Consider the following 27,980-nt stretch of genomic DNA (forward strand, 5'->3'; position numbering starts at 1 on the left):
CAACACGCACGCACCTTGACTTGCTTGTAAACAGAAGCTCACACGTGACACCGAGAGCTCGAGCTCGAGCTGGGCTGCATCATTGTCTCTACAGCGGGACAAACAAAGAGCCTCCACGAGCCCAACGGTTATTATCACTACTGGAGCGCGAGAGAGAGCAGTTTAAATTTGAAATAAACGGCACCAGAGTGTCACTATGACAACAACAACGGTTATGAAGAAGAAGCTGACGACGACTCTCCTCCGTCGTCGTGGAGGAGAGAGTCTGGCCGTTTAAACTTCTTCCATGTCTGGATGCTGAATCCGGCCGTGTGTGGTGGAGGTGGTGGTGGTGGTGGTGGAGGGGGATAACGACGTTATAGCTCGGTAAACAACGCTTTGTTTCACCTCTTTAAATCCAGCCGTTAACTGCTCCGAATCTCACTTTTCTAGCCGTTAGTAGCCGTTAAGTAGCCGTTAGTAGCCGTTAGCATCACATTCTGTTTTTTAACGGTTATTTTTTTTTTAAATGAGATGTCATTCACGATGATGGAGGATCACGTCGAGTCCGACTGGGTGTCCGTCAGACCGCGGGTTTTCGACGACAATGAGAGGCATAAATTCGTCTTCATCGTGGCCTGGAACGACATCGAGGGAAAGTTCGCCATAACCTGCCACAACAGAACCGTGCAGAGGCGGACTACTCTGCTTCTGGACCCGTTACTCGACGCTGCTGCTGCTGCCGCTGAAGGACCACACTCTGTCGCGACTAATATTGGGGATACAAATGCTTTAAAACCGGGTGGTTCAAACACAACAGAGTGTGTGAGTCCTACATTAGCGTCCTGGGATATTGTGACGCCTAAACTGGTAGATATTGAGCTCCTGGAGCCGGTGGATGATGATGATGATGCAGAAGCAGGAGAAAGTGACAGCCGTGAGGACTTCAGCTGGGCCGGGGTGTTCTCCTTCCAGGACCTTCGAGCAGCCCACCTCCAGCTGTGCGCCGTCAACTCGGACCTGGAGCCGTGTTTACCTTCCTTCCCAGAGGAGCAGTCCGGCGTGTTGTGGTCGGTGCTGTTCGGCTCTGCTGGTGTGTCGCAGCGGGAGACGGATGCTCTCTGCTACCAGCTGCAGGTGTACCTGGGTCATGCCCTGGACACCTGCGGGTGGAAGATCCTCTCCGAGGTGCTGTTCTCCGGCAGCGAGGACACGGAGGAGTACTACGAGAGCCTGAGTGAGCTGAGGCAGAAGGGCTATGAGGATGCTCTGGAGAGGGCCAAAAGATGCATGCAGGAGGTGAGTTAATGCAGGATTTCATGGATGAGATGCAGGAGATGATGACTTGGAGAAAAGGTGATACATAGAATAGAATAGAATAGAATAGAAAAAAAAAGAAAGAAAGCTTTATTGTCATAGACAGACAAATGGATGGATGGGTGAAGCTGGAACCTTGAATTTCCCTCGGGATCAATAAAGTTACTCTCTATCTATCTATCTATCTTGTTAGTAAAAAAGGCAGTAAAAAAGTTAGTAGTGCAAAGTACAAAAAAATATACCAGATATAAAAATACAAGGAGATGAAGAAAACAGTTAAAAGTGAATATAGTGCAGGGTAACAGCTGTAATACACGACTATTACAAAAGTGAATATAGTGCAGAAGAAACTGTTAAAAATGAATATAGTGCAGGTTAACTCCAGTAGCATAGTTTATGAAAGTGCACTGTGTGCATTATTATCTGTCCTGCAGACCGTCCTCCTTTGTTACATAGGTGAATTTATTTTTTCCCCACCCCTAATTTGTATACTCTCTAATCAGCATTATATTACATAGGAAGGCATTTTTAAAACTGTAGTTTTCAGAACATAATTGTGCCTCATGTTCTGCTTATCCTCCTCCTCTTCCTTTGTCCACCCCCTATGATCTACCATCTGTTGCTGCATGCACGTTCACAGGCCTTGTAATATGATCTGGTCTGGCCAGACATCACACTCTAGTTGGCTGAAGGGAGTCTCGTAGAAACGACAAGAGAACAATTAGAGGTGGAGTTACAGAAATGATGTGTCACCACAGCTGGTGAGATTGTTTCAAGTGTTAGTCCACACAGCTGAAGACATGTATTCAGCTAGAAAAACAAAACATGTAAGATGCTAACATGTGTTTTCATTCAAGGGAATGTGCCAGTGGTGGAGAAAGTATTCAAATCCTTTACTTAATTAAAAGTGCTATTACCACACTGTTAAAATACTCCACTACAAGTAAAAGTCCTGCATTCAAAACCTTACTTAAGTAAAAGTATGTATCAGCATATCTAAAGTAAAGTAAAAATACTCACAGTGCAGTAAAATGTTCCCCGTCAGTGTTTTACTATTATATTTAATCGGTTTGAGTAATAGTCTAAGGAAAAAAAACGTCTAAATTCTCTGATTCCAGCTTCTTAAATGTGAATATTTTCTGGTTTATTTTCCTCCTCTATGACAGTAAACTGAATATATTTGAGTTGTGGACAAAACAAGACATTTGAGGACGTCATCTTGGGGTTTGAGAAATACTGATAAACATTTTTCACCATTTTCCGACATTTTATAGACCAAACAACTAATCAGTTAATTGAGAAAATAATCAAGTTGCAGCCCAAAACGCATATATTAAATATTAAAACTCTTATTTAGTTTATAAATGGTGAGAAAGGGTCCGTTATAATGTCTCCAAAGTTCAAGATAATGTTTCCAAAAGTCTTGTTTTGTTTTGACCAACAGTCCAAAAGCCAAATATATTTAGTTTACTATCAAATAAGACAAAGAAAACTGTACACTGTACCGTACTGTACCTTGCTATTATCATCTATAGTGGTTATTTGCATAAAAACACACAATCCAAATGATTATGATTATTTAAATATTTGCTTTGATTAAAAAAAAATCTTGGCATTACATTTTACGAGACTACAATTGAACACATCATGGTGACGTTGTAATTTAGCTTCTGACAATAGTCATTTTTACTGAATAGAGCTGGAACACATCACAATGCAACTTCTGTTTAAGTTAGTAGCTCCGTTATTTAGCCAGTCAGGACTGTACTGCCCGCCGGCTGCTAACAGGTAACGTTACTAACTCTCCTCCTGCTGATTTCAACACAGATTTGTTGTTCAGTGTCGCATTATCAGGGAAAAATTAGGATGCGTTCCTTCAGGTTTAGTAGTAGTAGCAGCGCCATGCTGTTGAGCGCTTTTTCTCTCTCTCCGTCATGGCTCCGGTCCCAAACAAACACGATAGAGTGTGCGAATGCGTCATTGTACATGCGTAACTGTTGGAAAGCATCAATACAGAGGAATTGGTAATTACGAAGGCATGAGATGCCAAGGAATCTGACAACAATGAACCTGTTCTCAATGGGAACTGTTTCTGTATTCCCATCCCTGTCGTTTTCCCTGCCTGGCAAAGTGGCGGATGGCCTGATGATTTCACCCGCCACTGCCAAAACTTTACCAGCATTTGGTGGGTGGCGGGTGCTAATTTCAGACCCTGAGTAAATGTACTTACCGTAATTACATTCCACCACTGCAAATGTCATCTACCTGTTAGAGCAGACGTAACAAATCTAGCGTGACTACCGCAGAAACTACTGTGAAGTCTAAATAAAAGTCATGAATCAAGTCACTCAGTGTGTTTTGAGGAGACAGAGCCTCAGGCGTCAGAGTCTTTCACCTCCTATCGTTTTGTTCTACTGAATGACACACACACAACGGAGTAAAGGCTTGGCCCAACCAGGAAAGAAAGTATTTAATGTCACTTTTTTTATACAGTATGTGACAGAGCTCAGAAGCAGATAGTGACCCACCTGGTTTTATTAATATGACACAGATCATTACATAGATATGGTCTGATCTCAGAGGAGGCTGGTCCATAGAGGCAGAGGAGGCTCCTCCTCTATTTCTGAGAGGCAAGAGGTAGATCATCCATCCATCCATTACCTGTAACTAGCTTATCCCATTCGGGGTCGCAGGGGGATCCCAGCTGACATTGGGCGAAGGCGGGGTACACCCTGGACAGGTCGCCAGACTATCACAGGGCTGACACATAGAGACGGAGAAGAACATGCAAACTCCACACAGAAGGGCCCCAAGCTGGGTTTGAACCTGTGACCCTCTTGCTGTGAGGCGATGCAGTTAATCGCAATTAGACATTTTAATCGATTGACAGCCCTAATTAAAATACATTATGTTGGACTGTGGTGAATTATAAAGGACATTTTTCACTAATTTTCTAACATTTTAAACAATAAATCGAGAAAATAACCATCACATTACGCTCTAATGTACTGTTTATACCTCATGCAGCTCCTCCATACCACCATACGGACTGGGATTAAAATATTATGTGATTAGAAGAAAGTATAAGGAGGAGAGCATTAGTGGAAGATGCTCACTGGGTCTGGGAGTAGTGGCCGCTCGCAATAAGGGAATCACAACCGATTTTAGTCTAGACTGTTTGGTGTGGATGGAGCAGCTGGAGAATCACTGTTGTATCACACCTTATCACAAGATGCAGCGGCCTCAATCTCAGCCCTGTCTGTGATGGTAACTGGGACAAATATGCAAAAAGACCAACTGGTGGAAACCACTTCACAGAGCATGAATCAGTCAATCATTGACCAGAGACTTAATAGTTTTTCCTTATCTGTGCGGCCTGTTGTTAAACAGTAAACCTGACACGTTGAAGCAAGCTGATAGTTAGATTTTAATGGCTTTGCTTTGTCGTTGTTCATGTGTGGTGATAATGTAAAGCGTGTGAAAACTGTTTAAACATTAACTACATTTGTAATGAGGGTTGGATGAAGTTAAACAGCATGGTCAAAGCTGGCTGGATTATACAGTGTTTGGTATCCAACATACAGGTGTGAGTGTAATGTAAAAGCTGATAATGCACATTCAGACTGCAGCAGCTATTTTCATTATCAAATCCAGACCTTTTAAGCTGACATATTTAAATGTTATGTGCAACTGACTGTTCAAAACCGAAAGATATTCAGTTTACTGTCATATAAGACAAGGAAAACCGGCAAAGAGTCACATTTGAAAAGCCACAACCAGAGAATTTTTGGTATTTTTTGCTTAAAAAAAGACGATTATGATTATCAAAATTGTTGCAGATTAGTTTTCTCTCTAGCATCTACATACATATATATCAGACTAGTTTCCTCGCTCTCTATACAATTTACTTAGTCATAAAGGGATAATAGTAGGGCTGGGACGATACACCTATCTCTTGATTCGATACTATCACGATACTTGGGTGCCGATTCGATATGTATTGCGATTTTTAAGTATTGTGATTCGATATTACAATTTATTGCGATATCGAATCAAAATACTTTTTTGTTAACTTTTTTAACACTAGACCATGAGAAAAAGTTGAATCACACACTTCTAGGGACTTTTACTTTGGAAAATATCTAAATTAGATAACGTTTCCTGTCCGTGAGAGAGTTAGCATGCAGCTTTAGCCGTGATGTCTAGCTCTGCTTTTCCTGTCCCAAAGTGTTTCCATACTTTACTGAATGTGTAATGTTTACCACTTTGGATTTAACATGTGAGGGTGCAGGTCGTATCAGATATGACGTCACGTTCCTCAGACTACAACAATAAAAGCGGTAACTTCCTTCTTCCTCCGCATAGACTCAAATTAACCAAATATATCGATTCTGACATTAAAAAATCAATTTAAAATACATACAAAAAGTCACGATACGTAGGTGAATCGTTTTTTCCACCCACCCCTAATAGGCAGTTCATTTACTACTGTATGTTTTGTGTGTTAATGTGTATATGCCCACAGTTTGTGTTTTGTCATGGTGAATGTGCACATTAGCCACCGATACCGCTGTGGGATTAGTCTGCCATGCTGTGGCTTTGTGGGACTACATTTAGCTCACTTTGTTTAGCCTGCATTGCATGATTCACGTTGGGGTATGCAGGTAGCTTTTTAATTTGTGTTGCCTACTAACACATATTTATTTGCAATACAACTAATGCGCCCATCTGTTTTATCTTTGAGCTTAAAGCAGTAATACTGTGTGCAAGGTGCATGTTACCTTTTGAGACTGCTTCTGCTGGCTACAGGTGCCGTTTAATCCTCCTGTGCTTCCCCCAAAGCAAAAACATTGTGCAGAATTAACCCACTTTGTGCCAGTGATTTCTAGCTGCAGGTCTGAGTTCAGTTGATTCACAGGTGGTGTGCAGCTCTGCAAAGAAGCTTGCCATTGAGTGCTAACTGGTATTCCCCCTCAGCATTTCATGTCTCCTAAATAGCAATCAGCTCATTAAACAGAGTGTCTGCTCTGATCACAGTCGAGGCGTGTTCTTCCTGACTGTGAGATGCTTCAATTAAAAGGTGGAGAGAAAAGTGCTCCAGCAAGACGGAGCAGATTTAGCACTGACAAACTGGAAGAGTTAGTCCTGATGATAGGGCTGGAGCGTCTATACTATAGCTCTTATCGCTCCTGTAATTATGTTGTCTTTGCACTTTGGAGTGCTTTCTGTAGACTTAACGGCTAAATTTAAAACACAATCATGTTTATTTTAATGACATCTTTCAAATAAGTTGGTAAGTGAGAAATAAGTACATTTAATGTTACACTCACCCTTGTAGTTCATCCATTTTTCTTATGTCTAGTCAGTATTTTTGTTTGGAAAAAAGAACGCAATGTTGGTGATTTACCAACAATAAAAATGTAATAAATATATAAATTGAAATGAGACTACATTTGCTGCCTTTTACTAAATGAAACACAAAAATTAAAGACATTGCCATGAGGTCACCAGACGGCAATGAAAACCAGAGTTACAAAAACAATACCAGAAAACATAAAGGGGTTTAAACAAATGATATATAAACTATGTGAAAAGATAGATGTAAGTTTATTTATATAGCACATTTCAAACGCAATGGCAAAAAAATTTAAATGACTGTTTTTGTAAATGGAGTCTCGTCTGGCCGAACTCGGACACGGTACGGAGGGACTTGGCAATGTTTGGCATTTTTGTTTGAAAAATGACTTAAATAGATGCAGATTTCTTTTCTGTCAGTTGACTAATCAATTAGTCAACTAATTGTTTTGGCTCTAATTAAGACAAGTAGCCCTGCTGCCTTTTTGAAGTGCAGGCTCATCAGCTCAAACACTAAGTAGTCACAGGCCCTCTGGCTCTTTGCCTTTCATCATCAACGAATCGATTTGACTATGCAAATAAAATTACAGCAGGAAATGTTGTATTATAAAGAAACAGCTCTGTCTTCAAAGGAAGTACTAAAAAAAAATCCACTGGCAGAGATTTCTTGACTCCAGTGCTTGTATCTGTAAAAGTTTAATAAGTTAAAATAGCACATAAAACACAAATACTTAGTAGGTTTGCGTAGCTGGTGCCCAGGCAGCAGTGGGCTCATTCAGCCCAGGGGTTTTCCTGGCCAGGGAGCTGGTGTACGGTTGGCCAGTGGTTACCACGGAGACACGGGCCCAAGGTAAACAGTAGGAGCAGTGTTCGAGCTGAATCGTGCAGTGTCTATCCCCAACGTGGAGGGCTTTGGAAAAGCAGCCTGGAGTTAATATAAGAGTCTCTATTCATATCTATAGCTCCTTGCAGAGAGAAGAGCACTTTATCCGGCGCTCTGGACGAAGATTGGGTGGTGGCACATTTCAATATCATCTGAGGCAGAAGTGAAGGAGACGTATTGTTGCTGCATGAATTGGAGCTACTGGTTTCTGAGAGCCGGGAGATGAATTGTGTTTGTGTGCACAATAGCTGTTCTGATAGCGTTTATCTCCCGAACAATGAGCAGTCTGTGGATAGTAGGACATATGGTACGAATCAGCAACAGTTGGGGCCAATTTATTCTCATTGTACTGCACTCAAACAATATATTTAATGGTATCATTACTGACCACACACATGCATACAGAGACTCTCTTTTAGAGATTAGGTTAGGATCTTTCCCTTGAGCTTTGAAAAAGCTTTTGTTTAGGACTCATTGTAATCATGACTTTTACTCAATACACACTAAAGTCCAGGTTTTCACACCCATTGTCTCATTTATAACTATTAACTATTAAATAGGCTCTTTTGTTTTGCTACATCTGACAATCACCAGAGGCCCCACGATACGATATTATCACCATACTTAAGTCACGATATGATCTTATTGCGATTTTAATCATTTTGCAATAGGCTGAGTATTGACATAAGATATATTGCGATTTCTTACCTTTTTCAACTGCAAATTATGCAGTTTGTCAACATCTATTTTATCAAATAAGATACAGGTTTCACTCAGTTCATCTCAGAGTTTTCATTCACATATTTTGAGGTCAGAGGTCAAGGGACCCCTTTGAAAATAGCCTTGCCAGTTTTTTTGGGAGCGTTATTTAGCATTTTTTGTGACAAGCTAGTATGATATGGACAATGGATTCCATAGGTTTTCTAGTTTCATATGATGCCAGTATCTTCACTCTAGCTTTAAAACTGAACCCGCTACAACCTCAGATTGGGTTAATGCATTTAAGAAGTTAGTAGCGTTAAAACTAATCTTTTCAAAACAAAGTTACAAAGTGTTTTACATGGTTGAACCCACGATGATAACGCGTTAACGCAAATGAATTTTAATGCCACTAATTTCTTTTTCACGCATTAACGCAACTTGCGATTTTTAATTAACCTCTTAAAAATCTGGCGGGTCGTCTATCCGTCTTTTTTAAAGCTAGAGTAAAGATACTGTCATCATATGAAACTAGAAAACAGAAGGAATCCATCGGTACCAACTATGTCATACTAGCTTGTCATGAAGGAGGTTAAATAACGCTGCAAACTTGCGCTAAATTTTGGCAAGGAAAAACTGTCATGGCCATATTCAAAGAGGTCCCTTGACCTCTGAACTCAAGATATATGAATGTAAATGGGTTCTATGGGTACCCACGAGTCTCCCCTTTACAGACAGGCCCACTTTATGATAATCACATGCAGTTTGGGGCAAGTCATAGTCAAGACAGCACACTGACACACTGACAGCTGTTGTTGCCTGAGAGAGGATTAACACGTCGTTGGGTTTTGGTCTTTTCATGGGATTTGTTGACAATAAGAAAAGTCTAAATTAGCATCACCTTTGTCCTTTTAATGCTGAGGTGGAATATGTTGCACCCTGTGTGTCTCTGACTGCACCAGTTTCCCTGCTACATCTCTTCTCTACATGTTTTTGTCTCAGGTGTTGGACAAACACAAAGCCATGGACAGCATGGTGGAGCTGCTGCAGGTGTACCCCAAGGAGGACGAGGCGTACGGCGAGCTGCTAGAGGCGACGACTCAGCTCTACCACTACCTGCTTCAGCCTTTCAGGGACATGAGGGAGCTGGCAATGCTGCGCAGACAGCAGATTAAGGTAATACTTACACACACTGATACAAATACCATCTGTTTTAGGGCTTGATTTAAGCAGGTTTAGACCTCACTGTAGCCGGCTAACTAGCCTGTCCTGGAACACACTTTGCCTCTCTGCTACAGCATACTCCACCAGTTATGATGCTATTCTTGTGGTTTTAAAAGCCACGGTTAGTGCTGGGAAACAAGCCCTGAACCACTGCATGGTAATGTCCTCCACTGAGCCTCCTAAGCCCACTGTAATGACATTAGTTGCTGAGGATACATGTTGTTGGTGATGATGATGTAGTAGCCGATCTGCGCTACGCTGTAGCTTTGCATCTGGGGGCTGTGGAGGGCAGAGGATCAGCCGGAGAGGCTTTTTCCCCTCCACCCAGAGCGGCTTAACAACCAGCATAAGTATTATTACAGCAGCCACTAAACCACTCAGTAATTCTGCAGCCTCAGCACACTCTTCTGTTTTCCACACTCTTTCTCCACTCCATCTTTGTTGTTTTTCCTTCATTAGAGGCTTGAAAAGGGAAGTAAATCCGCAGGGTAATCTTTACTGTCTCATAGAGCTGAGTTCAGACTTAACACATGACTGGTTCGGGTCAATAGGTCGGAGTCCTTCACACTCACTAGTTCAACAGCCCAGCAGGAAGAAGGTACATACATTTAAGTGATTCATGAACAAAGGCAGAATGAATGAGGATTTTTTAAAAATACAAATATAAAATTCCACATTCCAATAAATAACAACAATACAGCAACAAAACAAAGCTCCTGTCTTTGCTGACGTAAAGCTTCACTGCTGCTAGCATTAGCTCTACGTGTTTAATGTATGCTTTCTTTTATAGTAGGTGTTGCTAATAGCAAATTACATCACTTGGAAATTGCTTACAATACGTCACAATATGTCTTTTTTTCTATAATTTCTAAACTGATTTATGGAAGTTTATTTGCATTGCACATCTGAGATAATGATGTCCTCGGAAAGTGGAAGTCACACTTAATCTAAAAGTATGTGTATCACATCTGTGTGTGCAAACATGACTAATTTGGGACTAAATCACCTGACACGGTATCTTAACCTCCCTCTGTGGACCTCACAGTTTATAGCTCAGTTAATAGAGATTTTGGATGCTTCATCACCTGAATCATCATCATTTTGCATCATCAGGTGTACCATTGCACAACTGCAATTCTATAAAATGCTTTGCTTTGTTGGATTGTTAACAGGCAGTAAATGTAATGCACAATATAGTTAATAGGGAGGGATTTCGGACACAGCGTTTGTACTTGAAGTAACCTCTGTGCACAGGTGTGTCCGTTCCACATAAGTTCATGAGTTCAAGGTGGAGTCGAATCCAGCCGCTAGAAAGTTGGTGGTAGAGAGGCAAAAATAACAGGCGTATCTGACCAGCAGTGTGAAATAACAAGAGCAGAACATCTGTTAGCCTGAGTGGTCAAGGAATCAAGAGTTTGACTGGACTGTGCAGGCTTTGATATTATGTTACACAGTATTGAGTGCTGCTGTTTAACTGGACACATGCTGTCTCTGTATCTCTGTATCTCTGTATCTTCTCAGTCTTTCTCTGTTGTTGTGTTGTGAGAACTTTCCCGTCTCTAAACCACATTCCTGACGCAGTAAGCTCATCCAGCTCCATGTCATCACTAAATGCCTGTGTGGGTGTGTTTTATGAGTGTTTGATGATGGTATTTGGGTTCTTGGGCGGGTGTTGATCTAAATTAAGAAATTTCACTGAATCATCAAAATTTTATGCAGCACTTTTTCTGTAAGGATCAGTCTGGTGATATTTGATATTTCTGTTACATGAAAAGACTAAAACCACCAATGAATTTATCTACTAACTAACTAAAGTATTTTTTGTATCACAGCCTGATCTTCTTCTTCTTCTTCTTCTTCTTCTTCTTCTTCTTCTTCTTCTTCTTCTTCTTCTTCTTCTTCTTCTGTGCCATAGAGCTCCATTAAAAACACATCAATGAGCCTCACTGTGTTACTGAATGACGTGTTCCTTCATCACCATGAACACACATACTGTAGTATATTTTTATTAAATCCCTCATACACCATCCTGCTGCCACTAATACTCACTAGAGCACCAAATGTGGATTAATCCACCGCTAAAAATAGTCCCCCAATAAATGCACTATTTCCTCCTTTTTGAGTGACATTTGCTAAAAAACCACAGTGTCCAGCTGTTTTAGGACATTTCTTAGCCCTAAGGAATCAAACATTATATTTTTTTTCAGAGAGGTTTTTAAAGAAAGATATATAGAAAAACACCAGCCTTATCCTTTAAGATACGAGACCTGTTTGGACAAGTGATAGGTTATCAGGGAATCACGGTAAACATTTGGATCTTCCTCCATCTCTCTTGAAACCCGATCCCTCTGTATTTGTATTCATAATTATAAATGTCTAAATTGAGTCTGCTTTATCTGCTGTAAAATGTACATAATTGCACACTATTCATTTCATTCATTTAGAGCTGAAACAATTAAGGACTAAGGGGCTCAGACAGGCTGGGGAAGTCCTAAAAGTATTGAGATACAGACACATTGTTGGTGTTTGTCTTTTCGTGTTATTTATTGACAATAAAAAAGGCATCAAATATCACCAACGGACTGCAACTAATTATTATTTTGATCATCAATAAATCTGCAGATTATTTTCAGTTACTATTTCACCCTTTCTGTCCAAGAACGTCACAACATCCGGTTGATAGGTGAGCCAATTTGACAGAGAAATCGAGCAGTGAAGCTACTGGGAGGTATTTACGGTGCTGGATATCTATTTATCTTGGTTTTGACTTTGTTTAATTTAGTCAGTGAGGCTTTTACTGCGAAATTACCGCAACTTTATCATCATCGTCATCGTCATCGCAGCACGCAGGTTTTGGTTGCTTAGTAACGGCAGGTGCGACAGGAGCGCAACCTCCGAAGCACCTTGGATAACTCTGCATGTTTCTGACATGTTTTCTGGAGCTTTTCTGAGAATCTGAACTCTGCAGGATGCCAAAGTTTCCAGCTCTACCACCTGCTGCCCTCAGGGCGATCCAACGGCTGGAAACAAAGCTGTATGCAAATGAACCCTTGATGCCGGTAGAGGCGGTTGGTTTCTCCCAAACTGATGAGTCAGGGGATCGGGGTGGAGATCCTCCGCTTTTGTGAGGAAAGGGGAAGGAGAGGCAGTCGGCTGCTTTAATTTACATGCAGTTTGCATCCGACTTAATGTCGCAAAGTTGATGTGAAAAGGACCAGAGCAGCCGGGTATCAGTCGCTTGATAGTATGAGTGTGAATACACACGGACACATATGAGGATGTTGTGAAGACAACACAGAGCTTCAAGTTAAAAGACTGTCAACCAGAGACATCAGACAGTAGAGAGGATGTAGTGAGGTTAGGAGAAGTTAATACTGTGTTTTTAGCTGCGATATTTCAAGGATGTTGTATTCAGAGTTTTAATTATTTTAATTATTGAATGATCTGTTGTTGTCTCTATTAATAGTTTGTATCGAGCTCTTCTAATTAAATACATCATCACTCACAAAAACATTCCCTCTAACATCGCAAATCATATCGCAATTACTATATCAGTCAAAATAATCGCAATTGGATATTTTTTTCTTAATCGTTCAGCTCTATTATTAGTGTTATTACATTACACAGAGAAAAGCAGCAAATCCTCTTAAATGAGAAGCTGAAACTGTTGCTTGAAAAATGACAATGAATCAAATCGATTAATCGTTGCAGCTTTACAGTGAAATGTTATATTTTTAACTCTTTCTATTCTCCTCAATGGTATAGCTTTACTGAACCAGTGAATGATAGAGCAGATGGAGCAGTGAATGAATGATCACCTGAATGAATCAACAACAAAAGGTGTGGAGTATTTTGGTGAATGGTGCATTGTTGGAGGTCCTGTTGCATGTTGGAGCGGTGAGGTGTCGGTGTCCTGTTGCCTGGAAGGTCAGAGGTCAGCCATGAATTAAACATGTGGTTTCTCTGTAACGTGTCCGAGATACTTTTGTACCACAGTGAGCTCCAGTTACTGTTTCGACTGCATTATTACTTGGCAACGGTTGTCATGGCGATCCCTTAAACACCTGCTATATTTACCTCCAGCTAATTTAACACAGATTTTTAAATATCACATAAGATAATCAAGTAGCTCTGTGGCCTGGATTTAAGTAGTTTCTCTAATTAAATACATCATGACTAACAAAAAAACTTTAACTAGGGTACTAGGGTATGATACTGACCCAAATAACTGGATCGGCTATCGGTGACAATGGATCCGATCTATTCAATTCTATTCTATGTTTAAGACAGTATATACATTATATACTGCATTAAAAAGGTTTTAATTGTAATTCCTGTTAATTTTGAAGATTTGTTATCAATTTTCAGATTTTTTTACCATGTTACTGGTGTACAATTTATTATTTTGATAATAAATAAAAATTCTCTTAATTTCTTAGGATTTTTTAGCAAGTTACTGGTGTACGATTTATTATTTTAATAATAAATAAAGAATCTGTTAATTCTAAGGATTTTCTTTACCGAAATACTGGTGTACAATTTATTATTTTAATAATAATAAAAAAATCTGTTCATTTTGAAGATTTTTTTTTACCAAGTTACTGGTGTACAATTTATTATATCGTTGCAACTAATGATTATTTCCATTATCGATTGATCTTATTAGTTTCTCAAGTAATAATTTGGTCTATAAAATTTCTGAAAATAGTGAAAAATGCCTGTCATAATTTTCTTTAGCCCAAGATGACTTCTTCAAATGTCTCGTTTTGTCCAACCAACAGTCCAAATACTAAATATACTCATTTAGTTTTTAACAGATGTTACTCAAACAGGAGGAGATATTGCATTTGTTGGGGACTATTTTCAGCGGCGGATTAATCCCCATGTGGTGCTCTAGTGAGTATTAGTGGCAGCAGTATGACAGTGTATGTGGGATTGAGTCAGAATAAACTACAGTGTGTGTGTTCATGGTGATGAAGGAACATGTCACCCAGTCCTAAGTGAGGCTTATTAATGTGTTTTTAATAGTTTTTGAACAACAATGGAGCGCTATGGCACAGAGGAAGTAGATATATCAGGCTTTGGATACACACACAATACTCCTTTCTTTGTTTTGGACTAAAAATCTGCTGGCCATCATCATCTTAACCTTTGTGGAGCTCACCAATGTTACATCCATCCCTCCCCCACAGCTGCCTGATAAACACTGCCTACTAGTATCTAGCACTATTTTAACCAGATGAGATAACGTACCATCATGACACTATCCACGCCGTAATCCCAGCACTCTTACCGTGAGAGCTGGCGTCACTTCTATTTTCAGAGAGTTTGACACGTCTGTGTTTCGTCGCCACAAGCTGTCGACCAGAGGTGTTAAAGGAAATCACTCACACAGTTGCATCTTCCCCCGCAGCTTCCTGCCTGTCTGTTAGGTGTACACAAGAAGACAAAAACAAGAGACTGTACAGGTGTAACATTGGTACTTAATGATGTTTACTTGTATTTACAGACATCCTCACATTAACAAACCAATAGGTTACAACACTCTAATGTGCCCCAAAGCTACTAAAATATGAATGAGTTGTGACTCTAAATCAACATTTATGTGTCTCTGTCTCACGCTGTATGATTATGAGTTGTGATGAAGGAATGGTGCTGACATTGTGTGTTATTGTGGGTACCCACGAGTCTCCCCTTTACAGACATGCCCACTTTATGATAATCACATGCAGTTTGGGTCAAGTCATAGTCAAGTCAGCACACTGACACACTGACAGCTGTTGTTGCCTGTTGGGCTGCAGTTTGCCATGTCATGATTTGAGCACATTTGTTTTTATGCTAACTGCAGTACCTGTGAGGGTTTCTGGACAATATCTGTCATTGTTTTGTGTTGTTAATTGATTTCCAATAATAAATATATACATACATTTGTATAAAGCAGCATATTTGCCCACTCCCATGTTGATAAGAGTATTAAATACTTGACAAATCTCCCTTTAAGGTACATTTTGAACAGATAAAAAATGTGCAATTAATTTGCAATCAATCACGATTAAATATTTTAATCGATTAACAGCCCTCATTCTAATATTAAAATTATGTTTTGTGTCAATAAGCTACTGAACGTTGACTGGAAAAACGAGAACAGTAAGATGTGTTTTGTCAGTTGCATGGATGCTTTCTGCTTTGCATAAAACCAGTAACAGACTGACGGTCTAACTGGATACAGAGATGTTTTGCTTTAGTTTGTTAAGCAACAGATGCTGTTAAATGTCACAGGTGTCGGTGTGACATGCCACCAGGTCTGACTGATCTGCCTTTTGGCGCTCTGTGGGTGTTAAATGTTGGCGTCTGCTTTTCTCTTCACATGTTGGTGCTTTGTTATCCGTTCTGTTGAAGGATACCTGAACAATGAGATCACTGCTAAGTTTTAATATTTTCTTTCTCTTTTTTGACATTCCTCATTCCTGAAGTGATTTCTTTTTTCTTCTTCTGTTAGAAACTTTTTCTCTCTGGTCTCTGACGTAATCTCTCCTCCCCCATTCGCTCCCGGTTTCACCCCAAAACCACTCCCTGTTCTGGTGCCTCACGTGCAGACACACAATACAGCACTGAGTTGAGTCTGCTGGCCGACATAAATCAAGGCCTTTGAGGTTTGTTGGTGTTTATTTTTGAGCACCTACACCCATCTGTTTTACATTGAGAGATTAATATGTGACTGTATGTCCACGAGGCCCTCACAGGGAGTTAATGTGTCTGTGTACATTTTGTTCCATGTGGTCTTCTCCTGGAGGAGGAGGAGGAGGAGGAGGAGGAGGAGGAGGGTTCAGGACTCCACGTGGCGCTGCTTTTTCCTCTGTTTCTCACTCTTTTTCACATGGCACTGACACGAGCTGCTGAAAAGTGAACTCTGGTTGACGTGAATGATGTCGTGCCACGTAATATGAACTCCTCCCAGAGTTTTCCTGTTTTGTTATCAGAGTTTTTTTTTTCTTTTATTTATTGTTCCAGCAGCCCAGTAGGACACTGGGTTAGTGTCACTCTAAACAGAAACATGCACAAGCATGCCAGGCATCACTATTACCACCATCTGCTGTCACTTACTGGTATTACACAACACTGTAGTGAATGGTCTGTGCCAAGGATTCAGGGGGAAGAGAGGTGAAAGGGACAGGTGCTTACTTGTACTTATGCAGGTGTTCTGAAAACAACGGGAAGTTATTGTAGTTTGGCTGCTGCAGCTCATGGAGGCAATTAAAACTCCTTTATGGAGTCATAACTCACTTAAATCTGAACACACAGACATTATAACACTATTTTTAGGTATATTGTGACTTTCTGAGGATTTAATTTTGATATCCATCGCAAATTAACGTCCATAAATCTGCATATAACTACAGAACTTGCCTGAGAATCATCACGATTTTAAGTTTTCTTCAGTATCAAAGTAATCCAGTAATAATTGTCTGTACACCGATTGCTACATTTCAAACAGGAACTTCTAATAGCTAATTCGGCATACTTTTAATGATGCCAAAATGTAAACAAATTAGGGCTGTCAATCAATTCAAATATTTAATCATACTTAATCGCATGATTGTCCATAGTTAATCGCAATTAAATGCAAATTCAAAATGTACCTTAAAGGGAGATTTGTCAAGTATTTAATACTCTTATCAACATGGGAGTGGGCAAATATGCTGCTTTATGCAAATATATGTATATATTTGTTATTGGAAATCAATTAACAACACAAAACAATGACAGATATTGTCCAGAAACCCTCACAGGTACTGCATTTAGCATAAAACAATATGCTCCAATCATAACATGTCAAACTGCAGCCCAACAGGCAACAACAGCTGTCAGTGTGTCAGTGTGCTGACTTGACTATGACTTGCCCCAAACTGCATGTGATTATCATAAAGTGGGCATGTCTGTAAAGGGGAGACTCGTGGGTACCCATAGAACCCATTTTCATTCACACATCTGGAGGTCAGAGGTCAAGGGACCCCTTTGAAAATGGACATGACAGTTTTTCTTCTCCAAAATTTAGCATAAATTTGGAGCGTTATTTAGCCTAATCTATCTTTAAAACTGAGCCCGCTACAACCTCAAAATCCTAAATTACGTTAATGCATTAAAGAAATTAGTGACGTTAAAACAAATTTGCATTAACGCGTTATTATCACGTTAACTTTGACAGCCCTAATAATAAATATTGCCTATAAAGTTCACAGCTACCAAATATTATACTTCCTGTTTACATCCCCCAAAGCTATGATTATGAGTAAGAAAAGCTATTAATATAAACTTTTGTCATGTTGCTGTATAGATGTAATGTGGTGGGGGACAAAGTGTCTGTACTGACTGAATTTTGTTATCTGTGCTGACGTTGAACTCGCTGTAACGACCTTCTTTGACCCCCCCATCAGATCTCCCTGGAGACGGAGCGCCTTGGTCCTCGTCGAGTGGAGGGCCTGAGGAAAGAGGATGAGGAGTGGCAGAAGAAGGCTCACGCCGCCGTTCTCTCCATACAAGACCTGACTGTCAAGTTCTTTGAAACCACGACTCGGGCACAGAAAGGTAAACACGTGTGAAAGGAGGCATTTCCTATCTTTTGTGTTTGCTGTGACCTTTGAACCTTTTGTGGTGTTTGTTTACTCCATAACTAAGTGCAGTTAACGCTCCACGTACAGTCTCAGATCTCCAACCTCTCACATACCAAAGTGATTTCTACAAGTCCCCCCCCTTCCTCCAAAAGTATTTTAATCCTCAAACCATCTCAGCTATGAACTGCTGCTGGGAAACACGTCAGCTGATTTTCTGTTTAGACGTGGAACAGGCTTCCCTTACCTCGAGTCCAAGCACTATTATATAAAACACTGCTTTAGTTTCCATTTAAGGGCTGCGACTAACAATCATTTTATTTGATTAATCTGTTTATTACTTTCTTGCTTAGTCGATTAATCGTCAAAATATGAAGATGGCGTTTTCAAGTGTTTGGTTTTGTTTGACCAAATCACCCAAAACACAAAGATATTCAGTTCAATTTACAAAGATAGAAAACAGAGAAAAGCAGAAAATCTTGTCTTATTAAAACTCTAAACCATATCACATGAGCATATGCTCTTAGTTTGTTAAGTTAGTTTTGACAGTGAATTATGAATGAGTCTTCTTGATATTTGCATAACCGATTGGTGTTTATGGGATGCATTGATATCAAGTACTTTGTTAAACTACAGTATGTCTCTGTTTTTTACTATGTTTTGTACCATGTCTAAAATTAGTGATAGATCCATTCAAACCGTGTATATTACATTACTGTAATTATTTCATGTAATATGCTGCCTGGAGAAGGCCACTTTTTAGGCCCTTGCAAATTATATATTATATCTTTTTAATTTTCTATAAATGTTAAATAATTAAACAAACAAACAGACACCAGGAAAATATTTCTTAAAAATTACTCTTTACTTAAATACTTAATTTATGTCGATCAACTATTGTTGGTTTATGTGTTGCAGCTTTGTATGAGCGGATGCGTGCTGACCAGAGGAAGTTCGGCAAGTCGGCGTGGGCAGCGGCGGTTGAGCGTATGGAGCGGCTGCAGTACGCCGTTTCTAAAGAAACTCTGCAGCTGATGAGGGCCAAGGAGATCTGCCTGGAACAGAGGAAACATGGCTTGAAGGAGGAGGTAACGTACACCGATGATACTCACAAGAACGTTTATCACTTATGGAGATCAAGGTGACCCCACTATTACGTTTTCGTTTTAAAACGCATAACTTTGCTAGGTTTATGCCTAGCGTCCACACTACCTCGGCGTTTTCAAGCTGATTTCAGCTACTTTATGAACTGCTGGGTAACTTCATCTATATTAATACATCATAATTGATAAATTGATTTCTATTTTGTATGAATAATCTGAATCTGCAAAGTAACTAAAGCTGTCAGATAAATGTAGTGAAGTAAAAAGAGTAATAAACTACTAAAATGTAGTGGAGTAGAAGTAGAAAATAGCATAAAATGGAAACATTCAAGTACAAATACCTCAAAATTGTACAGTACTTGAGTAAATATACTTGAGTGAGAGACATCAATGCTTTGATATAGACAAGTTGAGAGAAGGAAAAAAAAAAAAAAAACGAGATAATGGACGTGTTGGTAAAATGACCTCATGGCTCAGACATCCTGCAGTGGGTTGAATAACATCCTGGTGAACAGCGATGGAAATGACTCATTGGGAATTATTGTTTGGGTCAAATACTTGCTGGACATGTGTAAATACATAAAAAAAAAGTACCTGGTGTATGCTGGAGTGGTGTAGCTCAGCATTTAGAGAGAGAACAGGAACACTGACTCAGGCTCAGTTTCCACTTCAAAACAAATGACAGGAAGTGCTGCCCTCTGGTCTGGGGTAGAAGAGTAATGGAAGTGTGTGTCTGTGCTTTTAGATGCAGAGTCTGCAGTGTGGAGAGGACGCCATGCTGCGTCTGGACCAGCTGGAGGCGCTGTACTATGAGCTGCAGCTGCAGCTGTATGATATTCAGGCGGAGATGCTGCGCTGTGAAGAGCTGCTGCTCACCGCTCAGCTGCAGAGTTTACGGAGGCAAATGACAGGTGAGCATCGGTTCTCTTCTTTAAAGGGATAGTTCAGGTGTTTTTTGAAGTGTGGTTGTATAAAGTACTTCTCCATAGTCAGTGTATTACCTGCAGTAGATGGAGTTTGGAGAAACAGACAGGTATTTTCTAATACCTCGCTGTCAGACAGCCTTTTACGACGGGGAACTGACGCTGTTATCTACGCTCCTTTCTAACTACATCTTGATGAATCTGTTGTGATGTTGCACCAGAGCGACAGGATGAGGTGGTGTACTACGATGCCTTCGAGAGCCCCGATGCCATGAAGGGTGATGAAGATCCCACAACTCCACCGCCCCCCCTCAGAGATGAAGAAATGAGCGTCCTACATCAGAGGACGCGGCAGCTGGAAGCCCGCCGGGGCCGCATCACCGCCAAGAAAGTCTACCTCAAAAACAAGAAGGTACGCACCGATGAGTAACGAGTTAACAGCTAGATATTGAGGCTGCTGCTACACAGGTTAGTTTAGTGCATCATTTATGTGCTTTCTTTTTCTTGAATAGGAAATCTGTATTGTCAATCACAACCAGAAGATACAACAGCGACAAGGTAGCCATGATGACTCCCTGCAGACACTGCAACAGGTAAGACTCAAATATTTATCTGTGGCTGCATCTGATGGGATTTACGTACAATAAATAAGCATTTGCATATTATTTAAATGAGTTTTTGGTGTAGTAAATGGAGACTATCCATTAATAGTGAAAAAAACACAACATAAACATATATTTCAGTTTGCATAAATGCCTTTAAAGCACATAAATACCGTAATTTAGTATCTTGCTTTTTCAATGTAAAAAAACGTAACCATTTCATGGTGGTGCTGCTGCAGGAGTACCGCTGACCGTGATTGTGATTGTATCCAGAAGTCGAGCCATGAGTTGCTTTCTTGTTTTGGTTGTCTGAATATGTTGAGTTGGCTTTTTAATGACATCTTGTGGTGTATTACGGGGACAGACAGACAGACACAGGTGGTTTGTATTCGTTCAATCAAACATTACATCAGTGGTCGTTGCAGACACACCTGGCAGAGATTTTTCTAAGTTACTGTGTGTTTTTTAATGAGGAACTACTAAAGTACATGGAGTCAGACACAAACGCAACACACACCTGTTTTTAACGGCTTTTCTTCCCTGCACTCACCAGCTGCAAGCTTTGCTTTCATACTACAAACCAACCACATCTAAGTCAGCTTAGAAACAGACTGAGTGAGAGACTCCTCCTCAAACGGTTGAGGTCCGGTTGTTTAGTTTGAGTTCAGTTGACAGCTCACAACTTTCTAAATGAACCACATTAAACCGGCTAAACCCACCAATCCAAACAATCCCACTTGTTGCTACATGAGATCTTTTGTTTCCTGTAAAGGGAGGTGAAGCTGAGGAAGATGATGAAGCCAAGAGCAACGCCAGAGTGAGTCAGGATAGGCAGAGGACTCTGGACAGACTCCGCAGCCTCAAACAGGTGAGAACTCCGACATCCACTAATTCTCCTAAAGAGCACCGTTGACCTGTGACTGATCCTTGTGTCCTGACTCTCCATATCAGCGTTACCCCGGCCAGGTGACCCTGAAGTCCAGCCGGCTGCGTCTGAGCCAGCCTCACGGCCGGAGGAAAGGCAGCCAGCAGCCCAGCACTCACTCAGCCAGCGTTCAGACCGACTGCATCTCAGATCTCCCAGAACTCTATGCTCCTCCTCCACCCGACGCCTGCAGCTGCGACAGCGTCTCTTTACCTACAGTCGACCTCCAAACTCTCGACTCTTCGCCTCCCTTCCTCTCGCTGCCTCCCCTCTCAGCCTCGCCATCTATTCTGTCACTGGGTCCTCCTCCTCCTCCACCTCCCCCGCCTCCTCCTCCACCTCCTCCCTCAGAGGAGCAGCAGGATGAGGGCCGGGAGGATAAACCCAGCCCGATGCGGCATCATGAATGCCAGTCTGAGTCGTCCTCTCTACCCCTCGCTCCATTTTCCCCTCGATTCTTTGACAGCAGTCAGCTGCAGACGGCGAGGAAGAAGCTGAAGAAGACGGCCTCGCTGGACTCGACACAGTGGAGAAGAGGTGAGGAGGAAGCTCACATTTTTCACCTTCTTTTGACATTTCTCATAACAAATGAAAAGTCTTTGGTTAAAGTTGTAATCTTTAAGATTTCAGTCCTGGTTTATTTGGCGATACCATAGACTGTATATAAAGATGGCGACGCGTCTCCACTTCCTCCCTGTGGAGGACAGAACCTGCCAAAATCAAAAATAAATGAATAAATAAATAAATGACCCGATAAATAAATAAATGTCATTAAATGTAACAAAAATAATATTTAAAATAAATGTAGCCATTAATTAATTGATAAAATGCAACATAAATTAATATATTTAAAAATAAAGAAAAAATAAGTGCAAAAATAAATAAATAAATTCAAAGATTAATACAATTAAATACATAAATAAATAAAGAGTAAAATTAAACAGAAGAGTAAATAAATAAGGGACTTAATACAAAGATAAATAAATAAAGAAGCAAATTAAAACAGAAATATAAATTTATGTCACATTCTATCAATTAATTAATGGCTACATTTATTTTTTATATTATTTTTGCTACGTTTAATGACATTTATTTATTTATTTGTCATTTCTGCCAGCCACCACCACAACATGTTCTGGCTTCACTTTTGGGGAGCTGTCATGTCGTTAATCTTTACATACAGTCTATTGGCGACACCTGTGGTTACTTGTGAAAACAGCAAGTATGGTTTAATACTACAGTTCCCAGAATTCAAAGCAGCAAACACTTGTTGAGCAGCTACTTTTTCAGAAGAGCAGCCGGTGTGTCTGTTTACAAAGCAGCCAAACAAACTCATGTTTTAATAAAGAAGTCAGACGATAACCTGTCTTTTTCCACCGTGACGTGTGCAATGTGAATCTGATTTCATGATTTCTAGCACGGGAATGGCCGACCCTGCTACTGTAGAGATGTAATTACATAATGTAAATAACCTTTAATAACAATGCAAAGTGCTTTACATCAAATTGTATATAGAAAAACATTAGAATACAATAAACCAGGGTATAATAATAAGAATAAAATAAAACTGAAGACATTTATAGAAGTTGCATGGCGGACATTTATGAGCAGGTTGTTCTACAGTTTTGGTCCATGGGAGGCCTTTTTCATGGAAAACATTTTGACTTGTTAAAGTAGGAAAAGCGCAGGTGTAAATAATTAATTTAATTCCATTTAGCTGCTTTCATTTTAGGTTCCTGGTATCATGCATGTCGGCTCACTCGCACGCTCACTGGCACACCTGAATAGAGCAGAGCCATCGTTAGTGTGATTAGTAACACCTGTGTTTGTCTGTTTCAGACAGAGGGTGAAAAGAGGTGCTGTAGCACAGCCGCTATGAGAAAAATAAAGCATGTTTTGGACATTAAAGCATGTAAACATGTTCTAATAGATGAACAATAAGCATAATAGGTTGTCTTTAAATTACATTCTGTGGTATTATAAAGTTGTTACCTTGTATGTGAGGCTAACTGTTGCATCGGTGTGTTCTCTGCAGCGAGCTCTCCCATGGACGAGGTGCTCGCCTCCCTCAAACGCGGCTGTTTCCACCTGAGGAAGGCCGAGCTGCGAGTTCTGGCCCCCGACCCGGACGACGACAGCGAAAACATCCTGGCTCAGATCCGGCAGGGCGTCCGGCTGAAGAAGGTACGGACCCGACCGGAGCAGAAGCGCCACGCCAAGAGCTTCACCCACTCGGCCGACGCTCTGACGCGCAGCATCCACGAGGCCCTGAGGAGAATCAAAGAGGCTTCGCCCGAGTCGGAGTCGGAGGATGAAGGCCTCCCATGCACTGACTGGGAAAACTGAGTTTGGCTCATTTTTTTATGGATACGTGGAGCCAAAACGAAGAGGAAACAAGCGGACACGCCAGGGTTAAATCACCTGGACATACCTTGGTGCAATTTGAACAAAAACCCTTGATTTTTTTATATCAGAAGTATGTCGTTGTTTTTTTTTATTCATACTTCTGTGTGTTGTTTGTAAAGATGGACCACTAATCTTTTTTTATGTCGTTGCTGTGGCATTCTTGGCGAGGATACAACCTCTAACCTCTCATTATGTCGGTCTACATGTCAGAGTCGTACTGTAGCTGTGATGGGTTTGTTTTAGGAAGTGAGTATTTAGTTTTTTTTTACGTCTCGCTTACAGCGACACTGAATACACTGAATACGTGTGTCGGACATTTTTACATTCATTTGTACTGTATGTTTCAGTGCATAAAATGCCATGCAGGATAGGACAATTCCAACTTCCTTAAAGGAAGAGTTAGACATTTTGGGAGATATATCGCTGCTGGCTGTAGCTTCATATTTAGCATAAAGAAATGCTAAGCTAAAAAAAGGAGAATATTTCCCAAAATGTTCAACTTTAATTTGCTAATTTGGGTCATTTTCATGTGAAAAAATTTGAAAATTGGCTTTGATTTGTGTATTTAGCAAATCAGCCATGCCTGTTTTTAGCATTTACACTTAAAAATAGATAAATAGTTACATATATATATGATATAACCAGAGGGAGAGATGGAGGAAGGATATCGAATATCTGTCCTGAAAACAACAGGAAGTTAATTATTGTAGTTTAACACGGTCAGAAGTTGGAGCAGCAGCATCTCATCAAGGCAATTAAGGTGATTTAAAAACCTAAAATCGCACTTCTTCTCTGAGTTATAACTCAGTCAAATCTAAACACACAGACATGATTCACATAGTTTTAGATTCAGTGTGATGTACACTTCTCAAGGATGTCCGTATCGCCAATATCCATCTCGGATAAACGCCGATAAATCTGCTTCGAAATCATGGAAAAAGACGCTGCTTGTAACTGCAGAACTTCATCACATTTTTAAGTTTTCTACAGTATCAAAGTATCCCAGTGATGGTTGTTTGTACATCAATCAGTACACTGTGAACAGGAACGGCTAACAGCTAATTTGGCATAGTTTGAATGGTGCCAATTTGCCAAAAGGGGTCTTAAGTTGTAGCCCACAGTGTAACTCACTGACTCCATGACATTATACTTCCTGTGTACATCCCCCAAGGCATCATGGGAAATATAATTCCAAAACGTAGAGCTTAGTTAGAGTTAATATTTACTGTTTACATGTCACTCTGATAATGTAGTTTAACACGCAGTAGGTAGCTGATAGAGCTGCAGGATATAAATGATCTAAATAAACTGTTTACCTGCAGCCCACACAGGAGCACAGCTGGGTCAGAAATATTAGCACACAAACCGCTGTAGTTTTTACATTTAAATATTCATAACAAATATTATCTGTTGACTTATCTGTGCATCCTCAGATTTTCCTCCTCCAAGGATGCCATTTAGACCGAGGCAGTATTTCTGAAATATAAATCTAGCTTTGGTCGTTTTCTTTTTGATTGTGCAATCACTTAGAAAAGAACGGATGGATGGATATAATATTTTAATATATGAAGAGGAATAATAATGACCTCCATTGTGATCATCTTCCGTTATGATATATTACCGTTAAATTAGCCAGAATATGTTTCAGACAGATGATGAAAATCTATTCTATATCTATTTTATGCAATTATTTAAAGCAAAAACTCAGATTATTCTTTGGTTGTAGCTTCACCAATGTGACAAGTTGCTGCTTTTCTCTGTTTTTTGTCACTTTAAACTGAATGTCTTTCAGTTTTGGACTGTTGGTCGGACAAAACAAGACTTTTAAAAACGTCATCTTGAGCATTTTTTCACTATTTTATAGACTTAATGATTAATCATTTACTTGAGGAAAATAACCTGCAGATTAAAATGTAGATGGAGGATATCTAGTTTGGATATGTTATGAAGAAACTGTTCCATGCAGCATATTGAAGCCTGTCTGCAGGGATCAGTTTAACTGAAGTCTGAGGCTTCATCACCCTCTGCTGGTAACAGACGCAGCCTCCTGCTCCTCCATATCTGATAACATTCAGATCATATGTGATGTTTATATTTATTTTTACTAACCTGAGAGAGAGTCCTGATATTTATTCTTCTCTTATTTGGAGTCCATAGCGATCTCAGATGTCGTTCAGCAGGTGGGACGTGGTCTGCACTGATCTGCAGTTCCAGGCTTTCATCAGTGCTTTGCAGTCTGTTTAGAGACTTCCAGGTTGCCCAGCCAAGGACTCTTAGTTACACTCTTTTTAGGGCTGCTGAAGCACATCTCAGCACCCCTAAAAAATACTATAAAACCTAAGGAATCTATTAGTACCAACCATGTTATACTAGCTTGTCCAGAAGGAGGCTAAATAACACTCAAGAAAAACCCATTTTCATTCCCATATCTGGAGGTCAGAGGTCAAGGGACCCTTTTAAAAATGGCCATGCCAGTTTTTCCTCGCCGAAATTTGGAGCGTTATTTAGCCTACTTACTGACGAGCAAGTATGACATGGTTGGTACCGATGGGTTTTCTAGTTTCATATGATACCAGGTCGAGGTCACCAGTCATGTCCTGTAGTTTGTTGATCGTTGTACGGTGCTGAACAGTGTCATAGGCAGCGTCCATCTTCCGAATGTTCAGAATGAAAGTTCAGTATAAGGTCAATTAATGAATCAGTTCTCCTGTTTTTGGTCTCTTTCCACCGCCTTCAAACATTTGTTTTGCAGGCTTACTTACTTACTGAAGTTGTTGTTTGAGTTTGTTGTGTGTGTTTGTGTGTGTGTGTGATTTTTATACCTTTCTGTCTCTTTTATTACGTGTTAAACTGTGTCAAACCTGTCTTAACTGAAACTTTAACAAGTCATGCACCGACTTGTTAAATGCAACAAGATATAACGTGTTATTAAGTGAGCTTTAGAGATGCTAGACAGCCACGCTAGCTGTTTCCTGTCTTAATGCTAAGCTAAGCTAAGCTAAGCGTCTGCTAGCTGTAGCTTCACATTTACCGCACAGACATGAGTGGTATCAATCTTCTCGTCTAACTCTCTGCAAAAAAAAGCAAGCGTATTTCCCAGAATGTCAAACTATTCCTGTAAACATCTGGAGTCACAGCTGCTGCCATTCAAACAGAGAAACTGTTGCTACGTGTTAAAAATCATCGTGACTCTTGAACATCTTGCATGCAGTACGACGACATCGTGGCTCAAACTGTGCTTCTCTTTCATCCACAGAGATCTTTAATGATATGAAACATGTTTTACATGAACGTTGGCAGCAGATGTTCGCTCAGTGACTGTAACTCCCTCACTCTGCTCTGTCCCTTTATTTTCATTTGAGCTAATGAAACCATCGTGCTTTTCTAAAAAGAACCTTTTTTTTGTCAAACGTGTAGATTTTTCTCTGACCCTGAACATGACACTAGTTTGACCTTTTAACCTTTTGACCTTATGCATGTGACTGGTTTTAGGACAAACCCATCACAACGTAAGTGCAATAAATAAGAAGAAAGTCATTTTTATGAATTAAATACTGTAATGAAATGTAAAATTATATCCGCATGCCTAAATGTATTGAAGTATTTATTGAAAACTTCATATTTTAAATGATTTTTAAAAAAGCATACAAATGTAAATGTACTTTATAAGGTTTTTTTTTGTTGCTTTTTTTTTTTGTTCCTATCATGACATTCCTCTCTGCTTTCTATATCCTAATTATATATATATTTTCCTTTCAAAATAAAATGAAGCACCAACATGTTGTCTTTGAATACTCCGTGTTTTTTAAGAATAAAAAAAAGTATCAGAACTACAATGAAAGTAATTCAATTTCAGTTTTCAATTCAATGTATGTATATAACGTCAAATCATAACAGAAGTTATCTCAAGACACTTTCCATATAGAGCAGGTCTAGAGCGTATACTCTATAATTT

The 27,980-nt window shown here is 40.0% G+C and overlaps 1 protein-coding gene across 1 annotated transcript; it reads left to right on the top strand.

Annotated features, from left to right (window-relative positions):
* jmy (junction mediating and regulatory protein, p53 cofactor) lies at positions 1-27,800 on the top strand. The gene is made up of 10 exons (XM_074618580.1): positions 1-1,278; positions 9,236-9,409; positions 17,893-18,043; positions 18,985-19,154; positions 19,915-20,080; positions 20,314-20,504; positions 20,605-20,685; positions 21,467-21,562; positions 21,646-22,156; positions 23,655-27,800. Exons 1-10 carry the CDS (start codon positions 514-516, stop codon positions 23,963-23,965), a joined length of 2,616 nt encoding a protein of 871 aa, XP_074474681.1. The 5' UTR covers positions 1-513; the 3' UTR covers positions 23,966-27,800.
* The last annotated feature ends 180 nt before the right edge of the window (positions 27,801-27,980 follow it).

Source organism: Sebastes fasciatus, chromosome 19 (assembly GCF_043250625.1).
Source record: "Sebastes fasciatus isolate fSebFas1 chromosome 19, fSebFas1.pri, whole genome shotgun sequence".
NCBI classification, from domain to species: domain Eukaryota; kingdom Metazoa; phylum Chordata; class Actinopteri; order Perciformes; family Sebastidae; genus Sebastes; species Sebastes fasciatus.